Source organism: Phoenix dactylifera, chromosome 1 (genome assembly GCF_051530095.1).
Source record: "Phoenix dactylifera cultivar Ajwa chromosome 1, Ajwa_hap1_PhDact_Kaust_v1.1, whole genome shotgun sequence".
Lineage (NCBI taxonomy): Eukaryota > Viridiplantae > Streptophyta > Magnoliopsida > Arecales > Arecaceae > Phoenix > Phoenix dactylifera.
This window is the reverse complement of record NC_143190.1, coordinates 17,490,795-17,511,454: the sequence shown is the minus strand read 5'-3', so window position 1 is coordinate 17,511,454 and position 20,660 is coordinate 17,490,795. Positions and strand designations below refer to the sequence as shown.

General features: G+C 39.2%; 1 protein-coding gene across 2 annotated transcripts; it reads left to right on the top strand.

Annotated features, from left to right (window-relative positions):
* The first annotated feature begins 2,738 nt into the window (after positions 1 to 2,738).
* On the top strand, positions 2,739 to 17,610 carry LOC103714423 (uncharacterized protein At2g39795, mitochondrial). Of its 2 annotated transcripts, none has more exons than XM_008801664.6 (3): positions 2,739 to 3,029; positions 3,117 to 3,454; positions 17,003 to 17,558. In XM_008801664.6, exons 1-3 carry the CDS (start codon positions 2,865 to 2,867, stop codon positions 17,172 to 17,174), a joined length of 675 nt encoding a protein of 224 aa, XP_008799886.3. In that variant the 5' UTR covers positions 2,739 to 2,864; the 3' UTR covers positions 17,175 to 17,558. The 2 variants fall into 2 exon arrangements, with proteins under 2 accessions (XP_008799886.3, XP_026663210.3); XM_026807409.4 differs by having other exon boundaries at positions 2,757 to 3,029; positions 3,153 to 3,454; positions 17,003 to 17,610.
* The last annotated feature ends 3,050 nt before the right edge of the window (positions 17,611 to 20,660 follow it).

Here is a 20,660-nt window from a genome sequence, read left to right as displayed (position 1 = left end):
TTAATTAGGACTTTACTCTCTGAGTATGGAGAGCATCCCACTTGCTTACCTGGCCAATTATTCTATTACCTCTTATGAAGAACTCAAGTTGCAAACACTAAGACATGATTTCATAATATTAAGTTCATAGGTCTTCCACCGTAGTAGAGTTGCTAAGGTCTTTCCGGTGTTGATTTGTCTCGGCTGGACACAGTGGGCAAGTTGCATCAGGGGATTGGACCTCTCTATTAGACATGAGATGTTGTGGGGTAAAGGTGGGATTGGGCTCCAATAACTGTTAAGTGAGGACCCAATAACGATTTTATTCCTATAGTTATACGGTGGGTCTGACTTAACTAAGTAATGAGGCCAATAACTGTTAGGTGAGGTCTTCATCACTTAGAGACCAAGTACCACTGCAATTTGCTTCAAAAACATTGTACAAGAGTTGTACACTCATCCATTTATATGTCACGAATAACTGTTAGGTGAGGCGGCATGTAAATCGCTGAGACCGCAGTACCCATTAGAAATTCTAGTCGCGTAGGGTTTTCGTTTCTCCATCAGGGGAGTATGAGGGATTCGAGAAAATAGTGGGAGCATATTTGTTTTAAAAGACCCTAAAACAAATAGAGTTCAAGTACAAAGTCTAACTAGAATCTTTACTCTCTACAGATCACAATGTCAGCTTCGAACCCTTTGACCCGTGTCCTTGAGACCAACCGACTGACCGGAATCAATTATAAAGATTGGCTTAGAAACCTGAAAATTATTTTGAATTATGAGAAATTAGGGTATGTGCTCGAGAATGACATCCCCAGGTTACCAGCATGTCCTACTGATGATCAGCGTGAGACGTATCAAAAGTGGACAGATGATGACATTAGGGTCAAGTGCTACATTATGACATCCATGACTAATGAACTTCAATGTCAGCATGAGAACATGAAGACTGCTAGGAAAATACTGGCTCACCTACAAGAGTTGTATGGTGAGCAAAGCCGCACTGCACGCTTTGAAGTGTCCAAGCGGCTCTTTAAGGCAAAAATGTACGAGAGGCAGTCTGTCCATGATCACTGTTTGACTATGATCAAGGACCTAGAGGAGCTTGAAAAGCTCGGTATGACCATGCATAAGGAACTGCAGATAGATCTGATCCTGCAATCCCTTCCTGATTCATTTGGGCAGTTTATAGTAAACTACCATATGAATAAAATTGAATGCACTAAGACCGAACTATTGAATATGTTGGTAACTACTGAGGGAGCCTTGAAAGGTTCAAGGAGCTCTGTTCTGGCTGCTGAACTGACTTCTGGTTCTAAGAGAAAGTCTAATTGGAAGAAAAAGAAGCCTGTAAAGAAGCAGAAGAAAGACAAGAAGCCTAAGAAGGAAGTTCATAAGAAAAATGCTAATGACAAGAAAAAATGTTTCCACTGCAACGTCGACGGCCATTGGAAAAGGAACTGCCCTTCATACCTCGAGAGCCTGAAGAACAAAAAGGCAGACACACCTTCTGAAGGTATGTTAGACTTGCTCGTAATTGAAACTAACCTTACGGTTTCTTCTACTTCTAGTTGGGTTATAGATTCTGGTTCTAGTGCTCATTTGTGTACTACTATGCAGGGTCTAAAGAAAAGTAGGAGGCTGCCGAAAGGTGCAGTGACCCTTCGGGTTGGCAACGGGGCAAGAGTTGCTGCTGTAGCTGTGGGCACCTATCCTCTACGATTACCATCTGGATTTAGTTTATTGCTTAGAGACTGTTACTATGTCCCTGCTGCTAGCAGGAATTTGATTTCTATTTCATGTTTAGCACAGGATGATCATATTTTGACATTTGACAAAGACTACTGTTCTATTTATTTCAGAAATAAATTAGTTGCACGTGGTTTCATGATCAACAGTCTCTATCACTTGCATATTGATGTGTCTGTTAATGTGTCTGAGCAAGTAGTGAATGCCATAGGATCTAAAAGATCCAGAGATGAGATAAACCAGAAGTATTTGTGGCACCTCAGGTTTGGTCATATTGGAAAGGACAGAATGAAAAAAATGGAGAAAGATGGGCTTCTCGACCCATTGACTTCTGAGTCATATCCAGTTTGTGAGTCCTGTCATCAAGAAAAAATGGCTAGATTGCCCTTTGTAGGACATGGGGAGAGGACCACTGAAATACTTAACTTAGTACACACTGATATGTGTGGCCCATTTTATGTGTCAGCCAAGGGTCGTTATTCGTACTTCATTACCTTTACCGATGATTATTCACGATATAGGTATGTGTATCTTATGAGATACAAATCTGAGCCTTTTGAAAAGTTCAAAAAATTTAGAAATGAAGTTTTTTTAAAAAAAATTTAAAAATAATATTTTTATAAAAATAAATTTTTTATATTTTATGTAAAAAATTTATATGAAAGATATTGAAAAGCTAATTTTTTATCGGTTGAGAATTGAGATGTCTTTTTTTCTTCAAAAGTACTATCAAACTATCAAAATTTATTGATAAATTTTTTTTCTTTATTAATAATATAATAGATATTTTATATAATTTTTTTATAAAATAGATACTCAACAAAATATAATTCTAGAATATACCACTTTTTTATTATCAGCCAAATATACTAAAATTATTTTTTAATATTATATTTTTTAAAATTATATTTTAAATAAATATTTTAATAAAAAAATTTTTGCGGCGAATCAAACGAGTCCGAAGTGAATCTCTATCTTCTCTGTCTTCCCGTAGCACCATCCTTTTTAAACGCAAATCCCCAACATAACACCCTACTCTTTTTTTTTGCGCTAGACAAAACCCTTCCCTTCCTGCACCGACCTAAACCCCTTTCCCAGGACCAAAGGCGAGGTCTTGAATCCTCCTCGAGGACATGTGGCACCGGGCCTTCGTCGTCGGCGGCGGCGGCGCCGCCCTCCCTTGGCGCTCCCTCGCCCGGCGATCCCTCTCCTCCGGCACCTCCGCCGCCGTGGACTCCATCATCCTCCGCTCCCTCAAGGAACACTACCTCGAAGTCTCCAAGATGACCCCTCCTCCGGTACTCCCCCTCCCCCCTTCTTCTTCTTGGTTTTCTTTACCCCTTCTTGGGTTTCCGTGACCTTCTCTTCTATCCTCTCTCTAATAGAAAGTGAATCCGCCATTGCCGTACACAATCGTGAAGGGGGCGCTGGACATGGACGGGCCGGTCCTTCGGAGATCCTACAATGACGAGGAGATCACCATCTCCGTGATGCGCCTCGCCAACATCATGCCCGCAGGCGCCGAGGGTGACGACGGCGATGACTCGATCAACCAGCTGTTCCTCCACGTCGACGTGTCGAAGCTCGGGAGGGAGGAGTCCCTCCACTTCCTCTGTGGGCTCTACCCGGATGCGGTCGGTATACACTCTGTCTGCCTCCGGCCGAAGCTCGCAGCGTCCTCTGGCTCGTCCTCCATGTCCAAGTACCAGGGTCGTGTTTTCCAGTAAGCCCCTTTTCTGCCATCAAGCCTTCACTTTCTCTGTTTTATTGGCTTTTATTTGTTATGATTGAAATGGCTGAATCTGTCGTATCTAGATGAAAGCCTAATTGGGTCTTCTGTGCATCATGAGGAATTTAATTTTTACTAAACTGTAAATCTCCGTTGTGGTCGTGCTGGTGAAATGTAACCATATTGTAAACCCATTTTCTGAAAGAGAAAATTAGTATAAGATTGATTTTTGGCTAGTAAGAAATTATTTTTCTATGGGTAATTAAATGTTGGGGATACCTCTTTGATTAGAAACCAAAGTTCTCGTTTGAGTCTTGGATGGTGCATCCTGTAGTATTTGGGCTTGGTAAATTATAATGCGGGTGGGTCATCCTCTCTCTCTCTCTCTCTCTCTCTCTCTCTCTCTCTCTCTCTCTCTCGTAAAAAGAATGGATTGCATTATAAAACTAGTAAAATGTTGGGATGATACCTGTAGTTCCTTTTCAAAATAATACATGATTATTATCAATGCCATTCTATTAAGAGAAGCATATGACAATTCATGATATAACCTGACATTGATAATCAGATTAAGGTCTCTTAAAGAAGAAATCTCATGGGAATTAATTATATTGAGAAGATCCAACATTAAAATTACGGTATTTGTCATAATAATTTTGTTGGCTTTCATGCAAAATAGATGATAAAGCAGACTATCAAGCATGATTGGTGAAAAGTTGGTTAACATAATTCAGAGATGTTTTATCTATGTGATTGAAGTGTGATGTTCAATAAGATCTAGCACTAGGAAAATTCATAAAAGTATTTTATAAGCTAAAAAAATAATAAATTTAAAAGAAATCTTGATGGAAGAATATAACATTGTCGATCACATATTTTATTTGATGATTTGATCTGCCTGCTGTTGGACTATTCTGACTTATTTATGTGATTACTTACTTCAATCTGCTGCTAGGTTAACTAGTTTTGCATATTTGTCTTCTTATTTTGATTTGAACATCATTTTGGCTGTTACTTCTCAGCCATAGAAGCTTTAAATCTTAATTTTTCCTGCCTTCTTTCACCTATGTAGACCTAGGATAGGCCTACTTAAGCCTTCCTAGGAAACTAAGATTGATTTCTTGCTGCCTTGTCTGCAGGACTTGGACAACAAGCAATTAAGCTTCTTTAAACCTTAGCTATATTATTCCTAGTGTCCTCCTGCACAACATAGGCTAGCTCTAGTGGTCCTCCATTAGTTTAGTATTAAAGCCAAACATCTTGCTTCTCCTTTTTCCTCTTTTTTCCTATTTTCTCCTCCTATTTTCTCCTTTTTTTTTAACCTCCTCTCTCTTTCCATCATGGTCTCCAGTTCTGAATTAAACAATTGGCCTGACCCTTGCCCAAGGCTACTATAAGGGCACCAAACAACAAGTTGCTCATCTTCAAGAGGAGATGACTATAGTCAAATCTTCCTTGGAAGGCATAAAACAAAATTTGGCATCATTGTACCTCCAAATTCAAAATCTTGCAGTTGAAAAACTTGTAGAAATGGGTTCTTCTTCGGTTTTGCAACCTTCATAGGTTGATGTTCTAACACCCGCTCCTGAAAGCCCTGCTTGTGTAAACAGAGATCCAAGAGTTGTTGTGATGGATTGAGTTGAAACTTGTGGTAGCTGATTTTCATGGTGGACATGATCTAAAGGTCTTCTTGGATTGGGTTCACAGCTTAGAAAGCTATCTTAGGTGGTATCAAATTGCTCGGGAATGTCAACTTCTATCTACTGAAGCAAAGTTGGAAGAGATGGCAAGAATATAGTGGACCAAACAGTTGAATCATGCTACCAACCATACTAAGGATGACATGAAGGCATTCATGACTCACTACTTCATGCCTCCCAACTACAATTAGTGGCTCCAGTTATAGTTCACACATTTCAGGCAAGGACATTTGATGATCGAGAAGTGTACTTCCAAGCTCTACAGCTTGGTGGCTTGATCTGACTTTCCATGGGTTGAGGTTGTAATAATCTCCATGTATCGCTAAGGTTTGAACCCCAAAATCTCCTCTGGTTTAGCTACAAAAGACTTTATACATAGGAAGATGCTACACAGATTGCTTATTAGATTCAACAAGAAATGAAAAAGAAATCAGCTTTCAAGTCTTCTTCTAGTTCATTCAAATCTGATCATTCAGCATCAGAGTTGAGCCAATCAAAGCCCCAACCGCCTCTGCAGCTTCCTGCAACAAATTAGCACACACATCAAGTTCACAAAGTAGATTGGGTGGAGGTTCCAAATCCAGGGCTGAAATCTAATGCTTCACTTGCAAAGGAATTGGCCACTTTTCTTCACAATGCCCTAATCAATTGGTGACATTTGCTGATGAGGCCCATCTTATTGCTAATGCCGGTCCCTAGCAGAAAGCCAGAGAGGTTCTCTATCTTGAAGCTGAAAAAGTGATGAAGAAAAGAGTGTTGATAGTGAAGATGAAGAAGTACATCATTGTGTTGTTCTCTGACCTTTTATCACTACACACCAAGAAGATGATCGTGAAGGTTGGAGGTGCAGCAATATTCTCCAAACAAATTTAAGGTGCAATGGATAGCTTTGTGCCATTATGATACATTTTGGGTGATGCACTAATTTTGTCTTTGAAGATGGTGTTGAAAAGCTAAAGTTGAAAATTGAGCCACACCCAAATTCTTAGAGGTAACATGGGTGAAAAACGCCAGTCCCAAGGTCCATTAGAGGTGTTTGGTCAGTTATTCAATTGGTGGGCTTGTGGCCATTGTGCAAATTAATGTGCTGCCCGTTAAAGTATGTCACATCTCTAGCGTCTATGGCTTTTTGAAAGGAAGGTACGATAGGATGGCTATTTGAGTACATATTTGTTTCAGCATGGAGGCCTCATTGTTACTTATGTAACTGCCAAAGACCTCCAGTAATGAAGTTGAAGAGGCCTGCTGGCACATTCCTTCTGCAACATGTCATCTCAGTCCAAGATGGCTCATTAGGTCCCTACCCCAATTTGATGGAGCTGAGTTCTCAAAGGAGGGGGAATACAGCATGTTGATCTGAAATTTGGAGTGAGAATGTTGCTAGAGTTTGTTTTATTTCTTCAAAAGAAGATTTGACTACAATCATGTTGTATTACATATGAGCAATTTGTTGTTTAGTGCCATTGTAGCCTTGGGGGAGGATCTCAAGCGGACTGTTTAATTCAGCATTGGAGATCATGAAGAAAAAAGATAATAGGTAAAAGCAAGGTCCGCTGGACCGACTGTGCCAACGTACCGGTTGGAACGGGTACCGATCCGGCCAACAGAGTGGAAACGACGCGTGGACGCGAAAATAAAACAATGTGCGGATACGCGCGCGTCTGTGCGTGGACGCGAAAAAAAACAACGCGTGTCCGCACGCGGAGACCGTTAAATGCCACAGAGTGGCATTTATTAAATGGCTCACGCGGGGTGCCAGCCCGCGCGGGGCATAGCGCACGGGCGCGAGCTGGGTGCGCAATTCCCCGAGCCCCGCGTGGGCGCGATCTGGGTGCGCAATTCCTTGATAGCGCCCGCGCGGGCGTGCTGCCTCGTGTGGGTGCGGTTCCCAGTGCAGGAACGGCGTGCGGACGCGGTTCCCAGCTCGCGTCCGCGCGGGCACTCTTCCCCCCCCGCGTGGGCGCGCAGGGAAGCGACGCTTGGGCCGGTGCGAACCGGCCTGTTTTGCACCGGTACCGGCTTGTACTGGTGTGCACCGGTTCGCATCGGTACACAACAAAAAATGGCCGATTCCGGCTCCTGTAAGGCCGGAACCATTTTTCACAGCCGAACCGTACCGGTTGGAGCCGGTACCAGTACGGTACGTGGTGAACCGGCCGGTTCGGGCCGGTTCAGCAGACCTTGGGTAAAAGAGATAGGGAAAAAATGGAAAGAAGAGGAAAAAGGGAAAGTAGGATATTTGGCTTTAGTACTAAACTGATGCAGGACCACTTAGGGTTGGCTTGCATTACGTGAGAGGACTCTAGGAATAGGATAGCTTAGCATTTAAAGAAGCTTTATTGCTTGCTGTCCAAATCCAGAGGGTAGGGCAACATTTAGTTTTCTGCGTAAACAAAGGATTAAATAGGCCTATCCTAGGGTTATATAAGTGAAAATAAGCATGGAAGATCAATATCTAGGGTTTTTACAGTTGAAAGTAATAGTCAAAAATGATGTTCAAATCAAAGTAAGTAGACAAAGATACAAGACTAGTAGACCTAGCAGAATATGCAAATAATGACAATCTAGCATAGAAATAATCATATAAATAAAGTAAAAATGTATAACAGCGTGCAGATAAAATCCTTAAATAATATTTGCGATCAGCAATGTTATATTCTTCAATCAAAGAAAGTTGAATAATCTGCTAATAGTTCAGATAAATAGATAATGACAACAGCAAATAAATCATAAACAAGAAGATTTATAGGAGAGAAATCGTAAAGAGAACCAAGGTTTTAAACCCCATGGGGATTGGACATCTTGGTTTTTCCAAGGAATGGAATGTGCCGCATCCCGCCCTAGCTCGATGGCATCTTGGTCAAGCATCCTGGTACTTTCTTGGGATGCCATTGATTTTTTTATTTTTAGTTTTTTTAGATATTTTATTGTTTTGTTTTTTTAATATATTTGGATTTCAAAAATACTATGTTTAGTGTAAATTAGGATATTTAGTACCATTATAAGCTATATAAATATATTTATATATACTTTTTTTACTCTACTTAACGTATCTAAGTCGTAATCCCAAACTAGTTGGGGTCGGCTACATGAAATTTCTAATTGCCTCACATTTTGTGCTATAAAGAATAGTTGGTTGTATGAATGTCCTATAAATCTTGAAGTTGGCAGGAATCCTATGATCACGTAATATCCTAGTTGCACTTCTTTGTAACTTGATTTAATCCTATAAATGACATCTTCTCCAATCTCCTCTTCTAAACAATCAATCCTAAAAGGATCAATCTTAGGCACTTAATGATCCTCAATTTTCACTCCACTTTCATTTCTATTTCTATTTCTACTAAAACTGCATCATATATTTCATTTTGGTCTTGCTTAACCTAAAATCGATGGACTCGAAGGGACTCCTCCGTAATTTCAACTTACGATTAATTCCAACCTTAGTGTTATCCATTAAAACTATATCATATGCAAACAGTATATACCAAGAAATATTGTCTTGAATATGCTTATTGTGATTGGGAACTTACTCGTATTACCACCAATAGTTCCCATGGTAGTAACTACTTCATCATGTATGTCTTTAATCATGTTAACATATCTAACAGAAACTCCTTTCTTTTATAACATCCACCTTAAGGCTTCTCTAGGAACTTTATCATATGCTTTTTTTAAAATAAAGATTATATGAAGATATTGTCTCTATATACTTCTCCATTAACCTTTAGAAGAGAAACTTTCATAGTTGACCTTCTTGGCATAAAACCAAATTTTCTCTCTGATACTTTTGTATCACACCTCAATAGGTGCTGATTCATCCTATCCCAAAGTTCTATTATATGGCTTATGAGTTCAATACTACACTAGTTAGAATATTTTTGAATATCACTTTTGTTCTTTAAATTACTACTATAGTGCTCTTCCTCCTTTCATCAAGCATATTTTTGGTTTTTAAAATCTTAAATCGTCAATAAAATTACTCCCACATCACCTAAACACTTTCAAATCATAGTAGGAATTCATCAGATCCGCTGCATTTCCTATTTTCATCTTTTTATAGTCTTCTTTACCTTAGATACTCTAATTCTATGTCTATGCTTAACATTTCTATCCTCAATGGAACTAGTAAAGCATTCTAAATTGTTTACTTGATAATCATTGAATGGCTCACTAAAACAACCGTTCCATCTTTGTCTAATCTCATCCTCTTTAACCAATTTTTTGTTATTTATCATTGATACATTTTACTGTAGTCAAGTCTCTAGGATTTCTTTCTCTTCGTCTTGCAATCTTATACATGCCTTTCTCCCTATCTAATTTGTAATATAACTCTTCGTACACCTTGAATCTAGTCTTTTGTACCGCTTTCTTAACTTTCTTCTTAGTCATCTTATAGCTTTCATATGCTTTTACATTCCTATATTTAGGTTGCTGCCAATCACACTCTTTTTTAGATTTAACCGCCAACTAAACATTCTCATTCTACCATCAAGCTTTCTTATTGGATGGTCATTTTTTCTTTGATTCTCCTAGTATCTTTATAACCACTTTCTTAATATTGTTAGCTATTTCTTTCCACTTGGTATTGATTTTGCCATCTAGACCCTATGTTCTTCCCTTCAACATTCTATCCTCAAAAGATATTTGTTTCTTCTCTCACAAATTATACTATATAGTCCTCCAGTTCCTATTTTCTTTTGTTCTATGTCATTTTCTAATATACAGATCTAAAATTACTAGTCTATGTTGGGTGGCTAAAAATTCACTTGGTATAACCTTACAATATTTACAAAACACAATATGTCTTTCTAATAAGAAAGACATCTATTTGACTAGTTTCATGCTCAGTTTTAAAAGATATCAAGTGAATTTTATTTCAAGCAAGTGTCAGCTAAGATTAGGTCATATGGCACTGCAAACTGCAAAAATGATGCCTCCTGCTTTGTTTCTATCTTCAAAATCATAACTTTCATGCACCCTTTCAAAACCTACACTATATTTTACCATGCAACTATTTAAATCCTTTGATAAATATCTTTTTTCTATAGGAATCTCTTGAATTAGTCCATCCATGTTCTTCCAGAAGCATTATTTCATAGCATCATCAATCACGCTTGAGGAGCATAAGCATTAAGGATATAAGCATTAAGGATATTATTATACTCCTCGCCTAGCACCAATTTTATCAAGATGATTCTATCTCCTATGCTCTTCATATTGACAAACTCGTCTTTTAAATTCTAATCTACAATAATTTCTACTCCATTTTTATTCATATCATTTTCCATATATCAAAGTTTATAACCTATCTTACTAAGTTCTTTTGCTTTTCTTCATCTATCCACTTAGTCTTTTGCAAGCAAGTTTTGTTATCCCCCCTAGCCATGGTGTCTATTAGTTCCATCAATTTTTCTGTCAATGACTTTATATTTCAAGTTGCTAACCATATCCTACTTTTTTGGACTGACTTCTTTACCTTCATCCACCCATTAAAGTGTGAGAACCCCTACTTTTTATCACATCCAAGTGTCGATATGACATTTTGCTTTAGGGGAATGCCTAGTTAATCCTTATCCATTTTTCACTAAATCCCAAGTTCGATGTAGCACATCTCTAGTAAGTTGTGGCCCAATAGTTTTCTTTTAGAGATTCATGTTCATAGGATGTGGCTATAGCTTGACGCTAGTTGTCAACCTACCATAACCCTCCTCTTTTATTAGGGCTTGAGACTGGTTATGTGCAAAGAATTATGCATTAAGCACAACATAGACTGAGTTATATCGACATTTTTGTATTTATTGATTTTTATTACTAAAGCTTTAATGATAATCTTTTATATACTTAGAATTAAAAAAAAAAGAATATATGTTGCTAAAATAGTATATACTCTACTGCCGTAAGTTATGTAAGTCTATTTATATCTTTTATCTCTATTAATATTGTTAAATTTTTATCTTGATTTGGAGTCTGAGCTGTTGTTTGCGACTAAGGTTTGCTGTACCAGCCGGTATCACCGGGCATAAAGCAGGTGCATATAAGGGTATATGAATGCTGCAAGACCAAAAATTATAAACCAAAGCACCCATACAAAAAATATAAAATATAAACAAAAAATATATAATATATAATATATAATATTATAGATGTGTCTATGTATATATGTATATACATATATATTTGAGAAAATATTATTGTTGGACTTGGGGATTTAACTTTTGTGCACTTAGGTGCATAAAATTTTAAATCTTCCCCCCTAACCAATCAAGCAAACCGTCACCTTTCTTATAAGAATAACTAAAACTAATTAAACTATCTAAAGTTTAAATGCCTAAAAAAAATGAGAGTGAAGGGACATGTGGCTCTTTTTACGCCCCTTTCCCTCATGTGGCACCACCTTATCAAATCCTCCCAAATCCATCTTCCCCATCGTAAACCGCTCCCTCTCCTTTCTCAAACCAATTTTCTATCTTGTCCTCACTTCCTTGAGTACCCTATCCAATGAGAGGACCTTCTGTCCCTTCTTGTGATCGAAGATGAGACTCGAGGTGCAGGGCCGTGGATTCCTCCCTTCGATCCCTGCCTTCCTTCCCAACTTCAGTTTCTTTGTTTCACTCTTCAATCTCTTCCTTCCCGACTCTGCCCTCACTTCCTTGAGTGCCCTATCCAATGAGAGACCCTTCTGTCCCTTCCTGCATTCGAAGATGAGACTCGAGGATCAGGGCCATGGATTCTTCCCTTTGATCCTTGCTTCCCTCCTCAACTTCAGTTTCTTTGTTTCGCTCTTCAATTTCTTCCTTCCCGACTCTGACTTCTCTTTTCCGCTGCATCTGACAGTCAACGCCTTGTCAGTGGCAGAGAAAGAAATCATCCTTGGCTTCGGATCTATGGTGAGGGGTGGTGGAGGTGAGGAAGTTCGAGTGGCCGGTGTTTGGAAGGCCTATGACCACCATCAGTATTATCCGCGGTAGATGGGGGGGGGGAGCCATTTTTTTTCGTGTCCTAGCTGGGATGAAGATAGGATGGTGGGATTACCCACGTTCTTGGATTTTGGGGTCCCACCCCCATCCCAATTCCTATTATCTCATAGGAACATGATGGAATAGCTACGATACTCCCCATCTTGGTGGGATTGCAATCCTTGAAGAGAAAAGATTAATAGGAAAAAAACAGAATAGGCAGTGAGAAAGGATTAAGAAAGAGAGAGAGACAAACCAGGCTCCGAAGATGTTCTTTTTTGCCAAAATATTTCTGTGTAGATCACAGTTAGACACCAATAACAAGGCCACATGTAAGGCCAATCAGATTCCTATCTTTTCCTAATTTGAGTGAAATTAGGGTTCCTTGTAGATCTCACAAATCATGTAATTGACTGACCTATTTGACCTCTACTAGGACTCCTAATTAAGCCTGGCTCTACAGCGAACATTGTTCCCACTACAGTAAGACGTGAACCGTACCAGCGGCTAACTTTGATATTAATCTGAAAACACCAAATTAAAAATGAAAATCAAAAGCTGATCAATCATCAATGAACCTGGGATAGTTGGATGAAGTTCCAGCTGCACCTTGCTTCCTTGTTGGTCCTCACAGCAGGGTGAGGTCCTAAAATGCCTCTATTGCTACCTGACTTCATGATCTCAGCCCTCTGCTGGCTTGAATAGCAACATAAGCATTTTCATGGCTGATTTTTGTAGCCATTGCACCCTCCTTTGGTCCTTTGTAGTTGATCTTCAATTATCGCTGCATCAGAGGTGAAATTGAATTCTATGAGAAGCAACTTTGTTTAAGATAGTTGGGATGTTATTGCATCTCAAAGACAGAAAAACAGAAAATCTTGACACTTGGTGGAAACCTCTAGCAAGTTGAGACATAATATTAGGCTTTCATTGTCTTCAAATCACAAGAGTTTGGCAAAAAGAAGGGTGATAAGAAAAAGAGGGAACCCTTATAATAGGGATAAGAACATTTTCAAGCAAGGAAAGCTATACTGTACGGAACCGAACATCGCAATACCGCCCCGAACCGCTCAGTTCGAGGTGTACGGAGCTGTAACGGGGGCTGATTGACATGGTTCTAGCCCTCAATTCAAGAAACCAGCATGGGAAGGGATGAAAGAGAAGAAAAGAGAGGAAAAGAGAGGGATTGGGAGCAAGAGAGTTGCCGGGAGAGGGTGAGAGAGGAAGCTCGGAAGCCCTTCTCTTCTCCGTTCATTCGCAAGGGGCGCTGGGTGGAGCCCTTGTTTCGAATGAAATTGGAGCTCGACCCTAATTTTTAATTTTTTTTTTTTTTACTTTTTTTCTATTCTTAATTGAAGTCGGCAAACTCTATGCCGATTTCACTTAAAGAATTGAAAAAAATTAAATATTGGGGCCGAATTTCTGGTTCGTTCGAAACAAAGACTTTTGCCCAGCGCCCCTGCGGATGAGTGGAGGTGGAGAGGAGGGCTTCCAAGCTCCCTCTCTCAACCTCTCCCGGTATCTCTCATGCTCCCCCTCCCTTTCCCTTCCTCTCTCTCTCCTTTTCCCTCTCCCTCTGTCTCTCTGGTTTTCCTTTGTCGGTACATGCCGGAATGGCATGGTACGATATTGTACTATATCGTACCGCCGGCCTACCGGCAGGGTTGCTGGTTCTGGTACTATGGGCCTTGTGCTCAAGGGCCTTAAAGGCTAATCTCAAAAATCAGAAAGTGATGACATTAGCTGATTTTAAACTAGTAGTTTGGTCATTGGTGGATAGATAGAATCCACCAAGCATAAAAAAATGGATGCATCTTCAGCCATCTCTGAGGGAATGGAGACCTTTGGATGAATAAGAAGCATTTGCAAAATTGGAAATTTTGACTAACTATTTTCTAATGAGAAAAGAAGGAATTGTGCATAGGAGAATTTTGCAACAATTGTTTTAATCTCACACCAGTTGATATTAGCAGAAGAATGTGTTTTTCTTGACGAGGTTGCAAAACCATGTAACATCCCTTTCCGTAGGAAGGCACTGTCATGCAAAATTCTGTATTTTAAATAATTGGAACAAGAAACTAATTTGTTATGTATAATGTGCAAGCCTTAAGGCCAACCATGTGAGGCCAGCCTCTAAAACCATCTTGTTGTCCACATGGTGCTACCATCTCTTTCCTACTTTTCCTCCTTTTGTTTCCTTTGGGTATTATCCTTCCATATATCCATCTTATCTCATCATAGAGGGAAACATCATAAAAAATAAAGTGTTTTTTCCATGTTTTCACATGCATTGCATGTATAATGGCAACCCGAAGTACCCCACTCTTTTCATGGGGCTCTGCGTGCTGGGGTCATTTTCCTCTCGGAACAGCTGCAAAAGCTACCAACTTAAAATAAATACATTTTCCTTGTTTCTGTTCGTATTCTTAGGAGAGAAACAAGAGAAGTGCCCCTCCCAAAATTCAATGTGTATTTATCAGATTATAGATGTTCAATAGCCATAACCATTGAGCCTTATCCCAACTATTTATCAGATTATAGACGTGATATAAAAATTCTCCTGATCAGATGGAAAATCATAGCCATCTGTCTCCTATCACCTGCACTATATATGCCAAACTCTAGTAAAAGAGAACCTACAAGTTTATATTTGTAAAACAGGAGTTTGATGAGGCCATATAAGATGTGGTTTGGGGACTCCCTCTATAACTAGGAAACAGGAACACATGCACAAAGGATCCAATTTGTTTTGTGACATGTTCAGAATCATTACCTCTTCTGGATGTATAATGGACCAGATCTGTGGTTTTTCCTCCCACTAGGCTCCACATGTTTCTCCCTTTCCCAAATATCCTTATTTGCTGTACTAATCATACCATATTCCACCCTTCCTAATAAATCTATCATGAGTTAAGTTTAATACCTAACTCAACAAATCCATCACTTGAAACCACATCACCATCTACAGAGCTAATGAATTTAAGCATCCTGCCCGCCGATGAACCTGCCTAATCCAAAAAGATATTGCTATACTTTTCTCGCTTGGCCTTTAACTCAGTGATTCTTCCCAAATCTCTCAGGCTCTCACTATCAGTCGAAAGGGACAATTTTTGGATTCTGATAGCACCTGCTGTTCAAGCAACTGCATAGTTTCTTGAGCTCCTTTGCTTGAAAAGTGGAGCAATGAGGAAGGGTTTTTAATCCTCTGCTCTCCGAAGAATAAATGGATAATGGATCACTGCTTCTTATCCTTTGACATTGGCCAATGTTCCGCCCAATCCTCCTCTCTCATCTTTAAATGTCATGATGATGGTGAGAGGCTTCAATTTCTTTATATGTCTAATTGAAAGAAGAAAGAGCTGAAAAATCTAGCTAATCTACCACCTGCCTGGTTAAGAAAGATGGGCTGCTTCCCTGCTTTGTTCTTGATATAGTACTAGCTCATTGGGACTAAGTGGAATGTGGGATTCATGGGTACTCAAAGCTCTACCATTCTAGCATCCAGTCAACCCTCTTTTCTCTAATGGCTCTTTGGTAACTGATTCACTGCTTGAAGACATCAAGCTTTCTGGAGTCATCTTGAGGGTGACTTTGTTTGGCAACCCAAATGGTGGAAATTTGAAGGCAGGGATTGGGCATGAAAACATAGCAATAGAGTATTTCAAGTGCAATTATTCATGTGTTTCATTAATATTTCTGAAGCTGGTATAACTTGCACATTGCCTAGGTATGCTTGGAACTATTGGTTGATCTTAGTGGTCGACGGTTGTGGTAGTCAATGACAATTTACTGAAGATGAGTTGATAATCTAGGTGAGAGATGGCATTGGCTGGGTTTAGGTCTAGGGAGGAAGGAGTATGGAAAGTGAAAAAGAATTTAGCGAATTGTGTCTTTCTTCGTTTTGCGTCTCTCCTGCATCTTTTTGTTAGGGCCAAATTGTGAGAGTTGGATGCTGCTTCATAAGTGTATGGAATAAAATAAATAACTTCGGATCATCTGATGTGGCATATTGATTTTAGTTTTGTAGGCAAAAGAAATGATTTTTTCTTTTGTAAATAAATTATGAACTAGTTGTTTGAAGAAAATACCTTGAAAGAAAAAATCAAAACCTGTTGTGGGACCCGAAATGGACATGGGCCCAGACCTTTATTTGTTTTAGGAGTGAGGCAGCGAGCTTAGTTCTGATTATGTATGCACTTTCACACACACACACACACACACACAGAGAGAGAGAGAGAGAGAGAGAGAGAGAGAGAGAGAGAGAGAGAGAGAGAGAGTTGGAGTATGCACTAAATGTTCAATCTTTGATAAAATATTTGGTGATTCAAAATCCATGATGGGCCACCAAAATTGAAGACTGAAACTATTGAAGATGACCATAAAAAAATGTATTGAAATCAAATTATTCCAGATTTTTTCTTCATATTTTTTAGGATGGGTTGCATATATTCTCGTTATTAGAACAGATAATGGATGACATGAACTTCCTTCCATGTATATACCTGGGCTTGTAGCAGTTTTCTTTGATATTATTTGCGCAGTTTTCTTTCTGTAGCAGTTGGATGAAACTTCTAACTTGTTTGAATATCCAATACTTTTTCTATTTGTTTATGTAGTTAATTTGATGGTGAATCTGCTGTTTTAAATTGGAATAGTGAATTTCATTTGCATATTTCTCTCTCATTTGTTTTTAGGAGTATCATGAATTGCTAAGTCTTTACTCCTTGTAAATGATGATGCTTCTAGTTCCACTAGTTCCAGATCTCGTTTGGATGTCATAACTGTTATTTCAGTTCAACAAAGATATTATAATTAAGGATTGATACAAACAAATGGTATTGGTTTGCATTTAAGTTCCATGACTCTGGTGGTTGAACTGGCAGGGAGCTGGAACAGAAGATGAGAGATGCATTCCATATCTACATAGAGGCACGTGGTGTGAATGAGAGCCTTTTTCCATTTCTCCAAGCATGGCTTTATGTGAAGGATCACCGAAACCTCATGCGTTGGTTTAAGAGCGTCGGCACGTTCATCAATGAGCACAAACCAGCTTGAGCTTCAACTATTCTATGTTCAAATCTTTGGGAACCAGTGGTCGCTTGCTCTCACCATGAGCGTATACTTGTGCATTCCCATAAAGTCATCTCCTGGTCAAGGACTTTCAATCCAAGTTTTGAACATTCAAGCAAGTTAAATGGAATCGCTAAATTATGTCTTCTACTGGAAGAAGATGATGTTGGAAAAGCTTACATGCAGCATGTTCCACAAACGAAAATGTAAGAGAACTGTTTCTCATCTTTCAATTGTTTACTGCCGGGAGCTGATGGATACTAAGGAATTTGGATTAGATGTATTTGAGAGATTATGAACAATTATAGGTTACGAACAAAGGTTTGTACCTCTAGTAGAATAACAGTTTCATTATTTATTTTTTTGAAATTTGTTTTCATCATCGTCAAAAAATGAAAAATCTGAACATGCTCTTGGTCTAGACATCACAATTCCTTCAGAATTAGGCTTGTTTTATGTAGGGGTACCATGATTCCGGTATTCTCTACTCATGGTACTCATGGCCCAAGCCATCCATGCTCAGTTTTGTATTTTGTGTACTCCTGCATGGAAAATCCATTTCCTTGGTGGTATTTGTTTGCCTTGGGGTAAGCTGTTGCAGTACTTGAAAGCATTTCCTAGAACCTTTTTATCTCCCTGTTTCCAAGATTCCGAGAGAGAAAAAGGACTTCTTAGATGTTATCCTGAACTATTTTATTTTGCAGTAAAGTTGGGAGAATATGAGGGTGGGATGCCATCCTACTGGAAGACCAGACTGTAAGGTACAATCCGATGTGATCCAGCCGAGCCTTAAACCAACTCAAATTGTGTTTTGGGTCCAAAACTTTGTAGTCCAGTTAGCTTGGGCTAAGGTGTTCAGGTTTATTGCAATGCATATCATTTTTTATGAGGTTGGGTTTTGGTGGGGAGGAGGATCCAGAGACATTTTCTTGGCCGTCAGTCTCAGGATGAGTCAAAATGGATGTCCCCACCAAAGCACCACTCAGATGGAAGTCAGAGCAAAATGTAGGCACCCGCAGCACCACGAAACTTCGCAAAGTCCTACTATCATCATGGCTTCCATTCAAGTGGGGGAGGTCAAAATGAAGCCATCATTTCCTCCCTCCATTATATCAGCCATCCATTTTAGGAGCTCGGTGCTGTCCTTCAGCCTTCCTCTCATGTTCTCTTGGTGGAGGAGTCAGCGTCCACAGGACAGCGACATAAAGTAGTAGAAGGGAGGCCCAAAGAAACGTAGTTCTGGCCTTTTGCAGGGGAGGGGACTCCTTTTAATTTTTCAGAAAAGTCAATACCTGTTGGTCCCTTGCTTCGCCCATCTGATTCATGTTGGTAGGAAAAATTATAGCCTGCGCTGTGTGCGCCAGCGCAGTCATGCACACCACCAGTCTCCAAGGTGTATTCATGTGGGCCAATCACATATTGAATGGAACCCCATGGTAGTGCGCCTCGATGACTGGTGGCATGCACGACCACATGGTGCGCATGGTGTAGGAAATAATTTCTCTATTGGTAGGGTAAGAGGGATCTAATGCATCCATTACCACTACCCTTGCTCATCCCACCCCATTTAGGTTGGAGGCTAAGCCTCCAGGAAGACCGATTTGATGCCAAGGCTGATGCTACTCAGAATTGAACCCTAGACTTCTTGCTCAAAGAGCGAGATATAATATCCAGCTCCCTGAAATTAGGACTATCTCTTACTGAATTTAAGTTAGACGAAAAAAAAAGAAAAAGATTTTCGGCCAATGGACCAAGTCATCTAGGAGAGGAGATGGCGTGAAAATTATTCCCCCTACAACTTTTTATAGCTTCCACTCATTGCAGCACCCATCCATGTTTTTCTAGGTCTGCTTCTTGATAATTGGAGGTGTAACTTTTGTAACTCAATCATGGTGACTTATTCTTCGAAAAAACAGTTAGAATTGGATAATCAAAAATTTAAAGGAATTGGCATCAAGGATACCGGGCATCTTCTTTTAGAATCTATCATATATTATATGCAAATAGTTTCTAAAGAGGTATCTCTTGTACACTAATAGAGATTTTATAGACAGGCCCTTTGATGTCTTGAATAATACGATGCGAAGAACACGCATTAGCCACTATGTGAATATTTTGATATCAAAGAACGGCTTCTGCAACATGAAAAGCAAAGCTTATAGTAATATCAATATGAGCATCCTGATTGATGAATATTTCCTTCATGATGAGATTCTTAGGTGTAGCATATTTAAAAGGTAATTATCACGTAAGTAAGGGACTAAATCTCGTGGAATGTTACTTCACTCTTGTGAAAAAGGCTCGTGCCAAGTGTATTGTCCCGGTAGTCTTTATCTTTATTTGTGGTGTGTTAGAAAAAGTGGTTGACTTTATCTCATCCTCTTGTATAAAATAAGGTTACCTAAGTTAAGTGGCTTTTTCATCCTTTGAGCAAATAGTTTTATCCATCAACTTTTTGTTTGTATTTGACTGGTTAAACTAACACCTTCTCCTTATTCACTATTTAAGCAACAACCAGAAACAGTCTTTTAAAGATTCAGTATGAGCTTGTTCATTGTGCATGTGAGCGGGAGAAAAAGGGGGAGAGAGACGATGGAAAAGAAAGGAAAGAGGAGAGGTAAAAATGAGCGAGAGGAGAAGAAATAAAAAATAAAAAATTGGTTGGTCTGGCCCAGTTAAGCTCTGCTCCTGGACTCCTCTTTTTATTGCTCAACATTCTCTTGGAAGTGAGTTTCACTGTACTTATCTTTGATTGGTGTTTTCTTTGTAAGACTCTTTGCACCATTCCCTTAAGACATGTGCTAAATAATTTGGTAAATGTAGTACTTGTAATTTATCTTGTATACTCTAAATACTACAGTGGATTCTTTTACTCACTTGATAAAGATGATCTAGAATGAAAAATGTTATAGATCTTGTTTACACCACATCCGTGCTCAAAGTGATATGTGGGAGACATATGCCCAATTAATTGAATAGTGGAGTGAAAACAGGTACAAGGGGTTGGGAAAATATCTCAAGAGTTGAGGCCGAATGGACGCCATATGGAAGCCGACCAAGGAATCCCACCAGAGGCCCGATATGTGTAAAAAAAGAGCCGAACAAGGCACCAACATAAAGTAAGCCAAATAAAAATATAACAAGGGTTTCGGCCAGCTCAGTATAACTATTAGTCTAACTGGTGGTACATGATTAGTTTGCTCTGACGGATGTGTGTTTTCCATCTATACAACCCAAAAGAGGGGTGAATTGGATTTTTCAAAAAACTTTGATGAATAATGTAGTTGAATTAAATGCTTAACAAGTGAATAATGATTTCAGCAAGTACGAAGTAAGTAAATATGCAAGATATTAAAATAAAGAAAATAAGCAAGACAAACACAGAAAGTTTATAGTGGTTCGATGCTAACCTTACACCTACATCCACTCCCGAAGACTTCTTAAGAATTTCAGTGTAATTTATAGCTAGAT

Coding starts and splice junctions, on each gene's coding strand:
- LOC103714423 (XM_008801664.6), top strand. CDS start 2,865: ATGTGGCACCGGGCCTTCGTCGTCGGCGGCGGCGGCGCCGCCCTCCCT. Junction 3,030..3,116: donor CCAAGATGACCCCTCCTCCG/GTACTCCCCCTC, acceptor TCTCTCTAATAG/AAAGTGAATCCGCCATTGCC. Junction 3,455..17,002: donor TACCAGGGTCGTGTTTTCCA/GTAAGCCCCTTT, acceptor TTGAACTGGCAG/GGAGCTGGAACAGAAGATGA.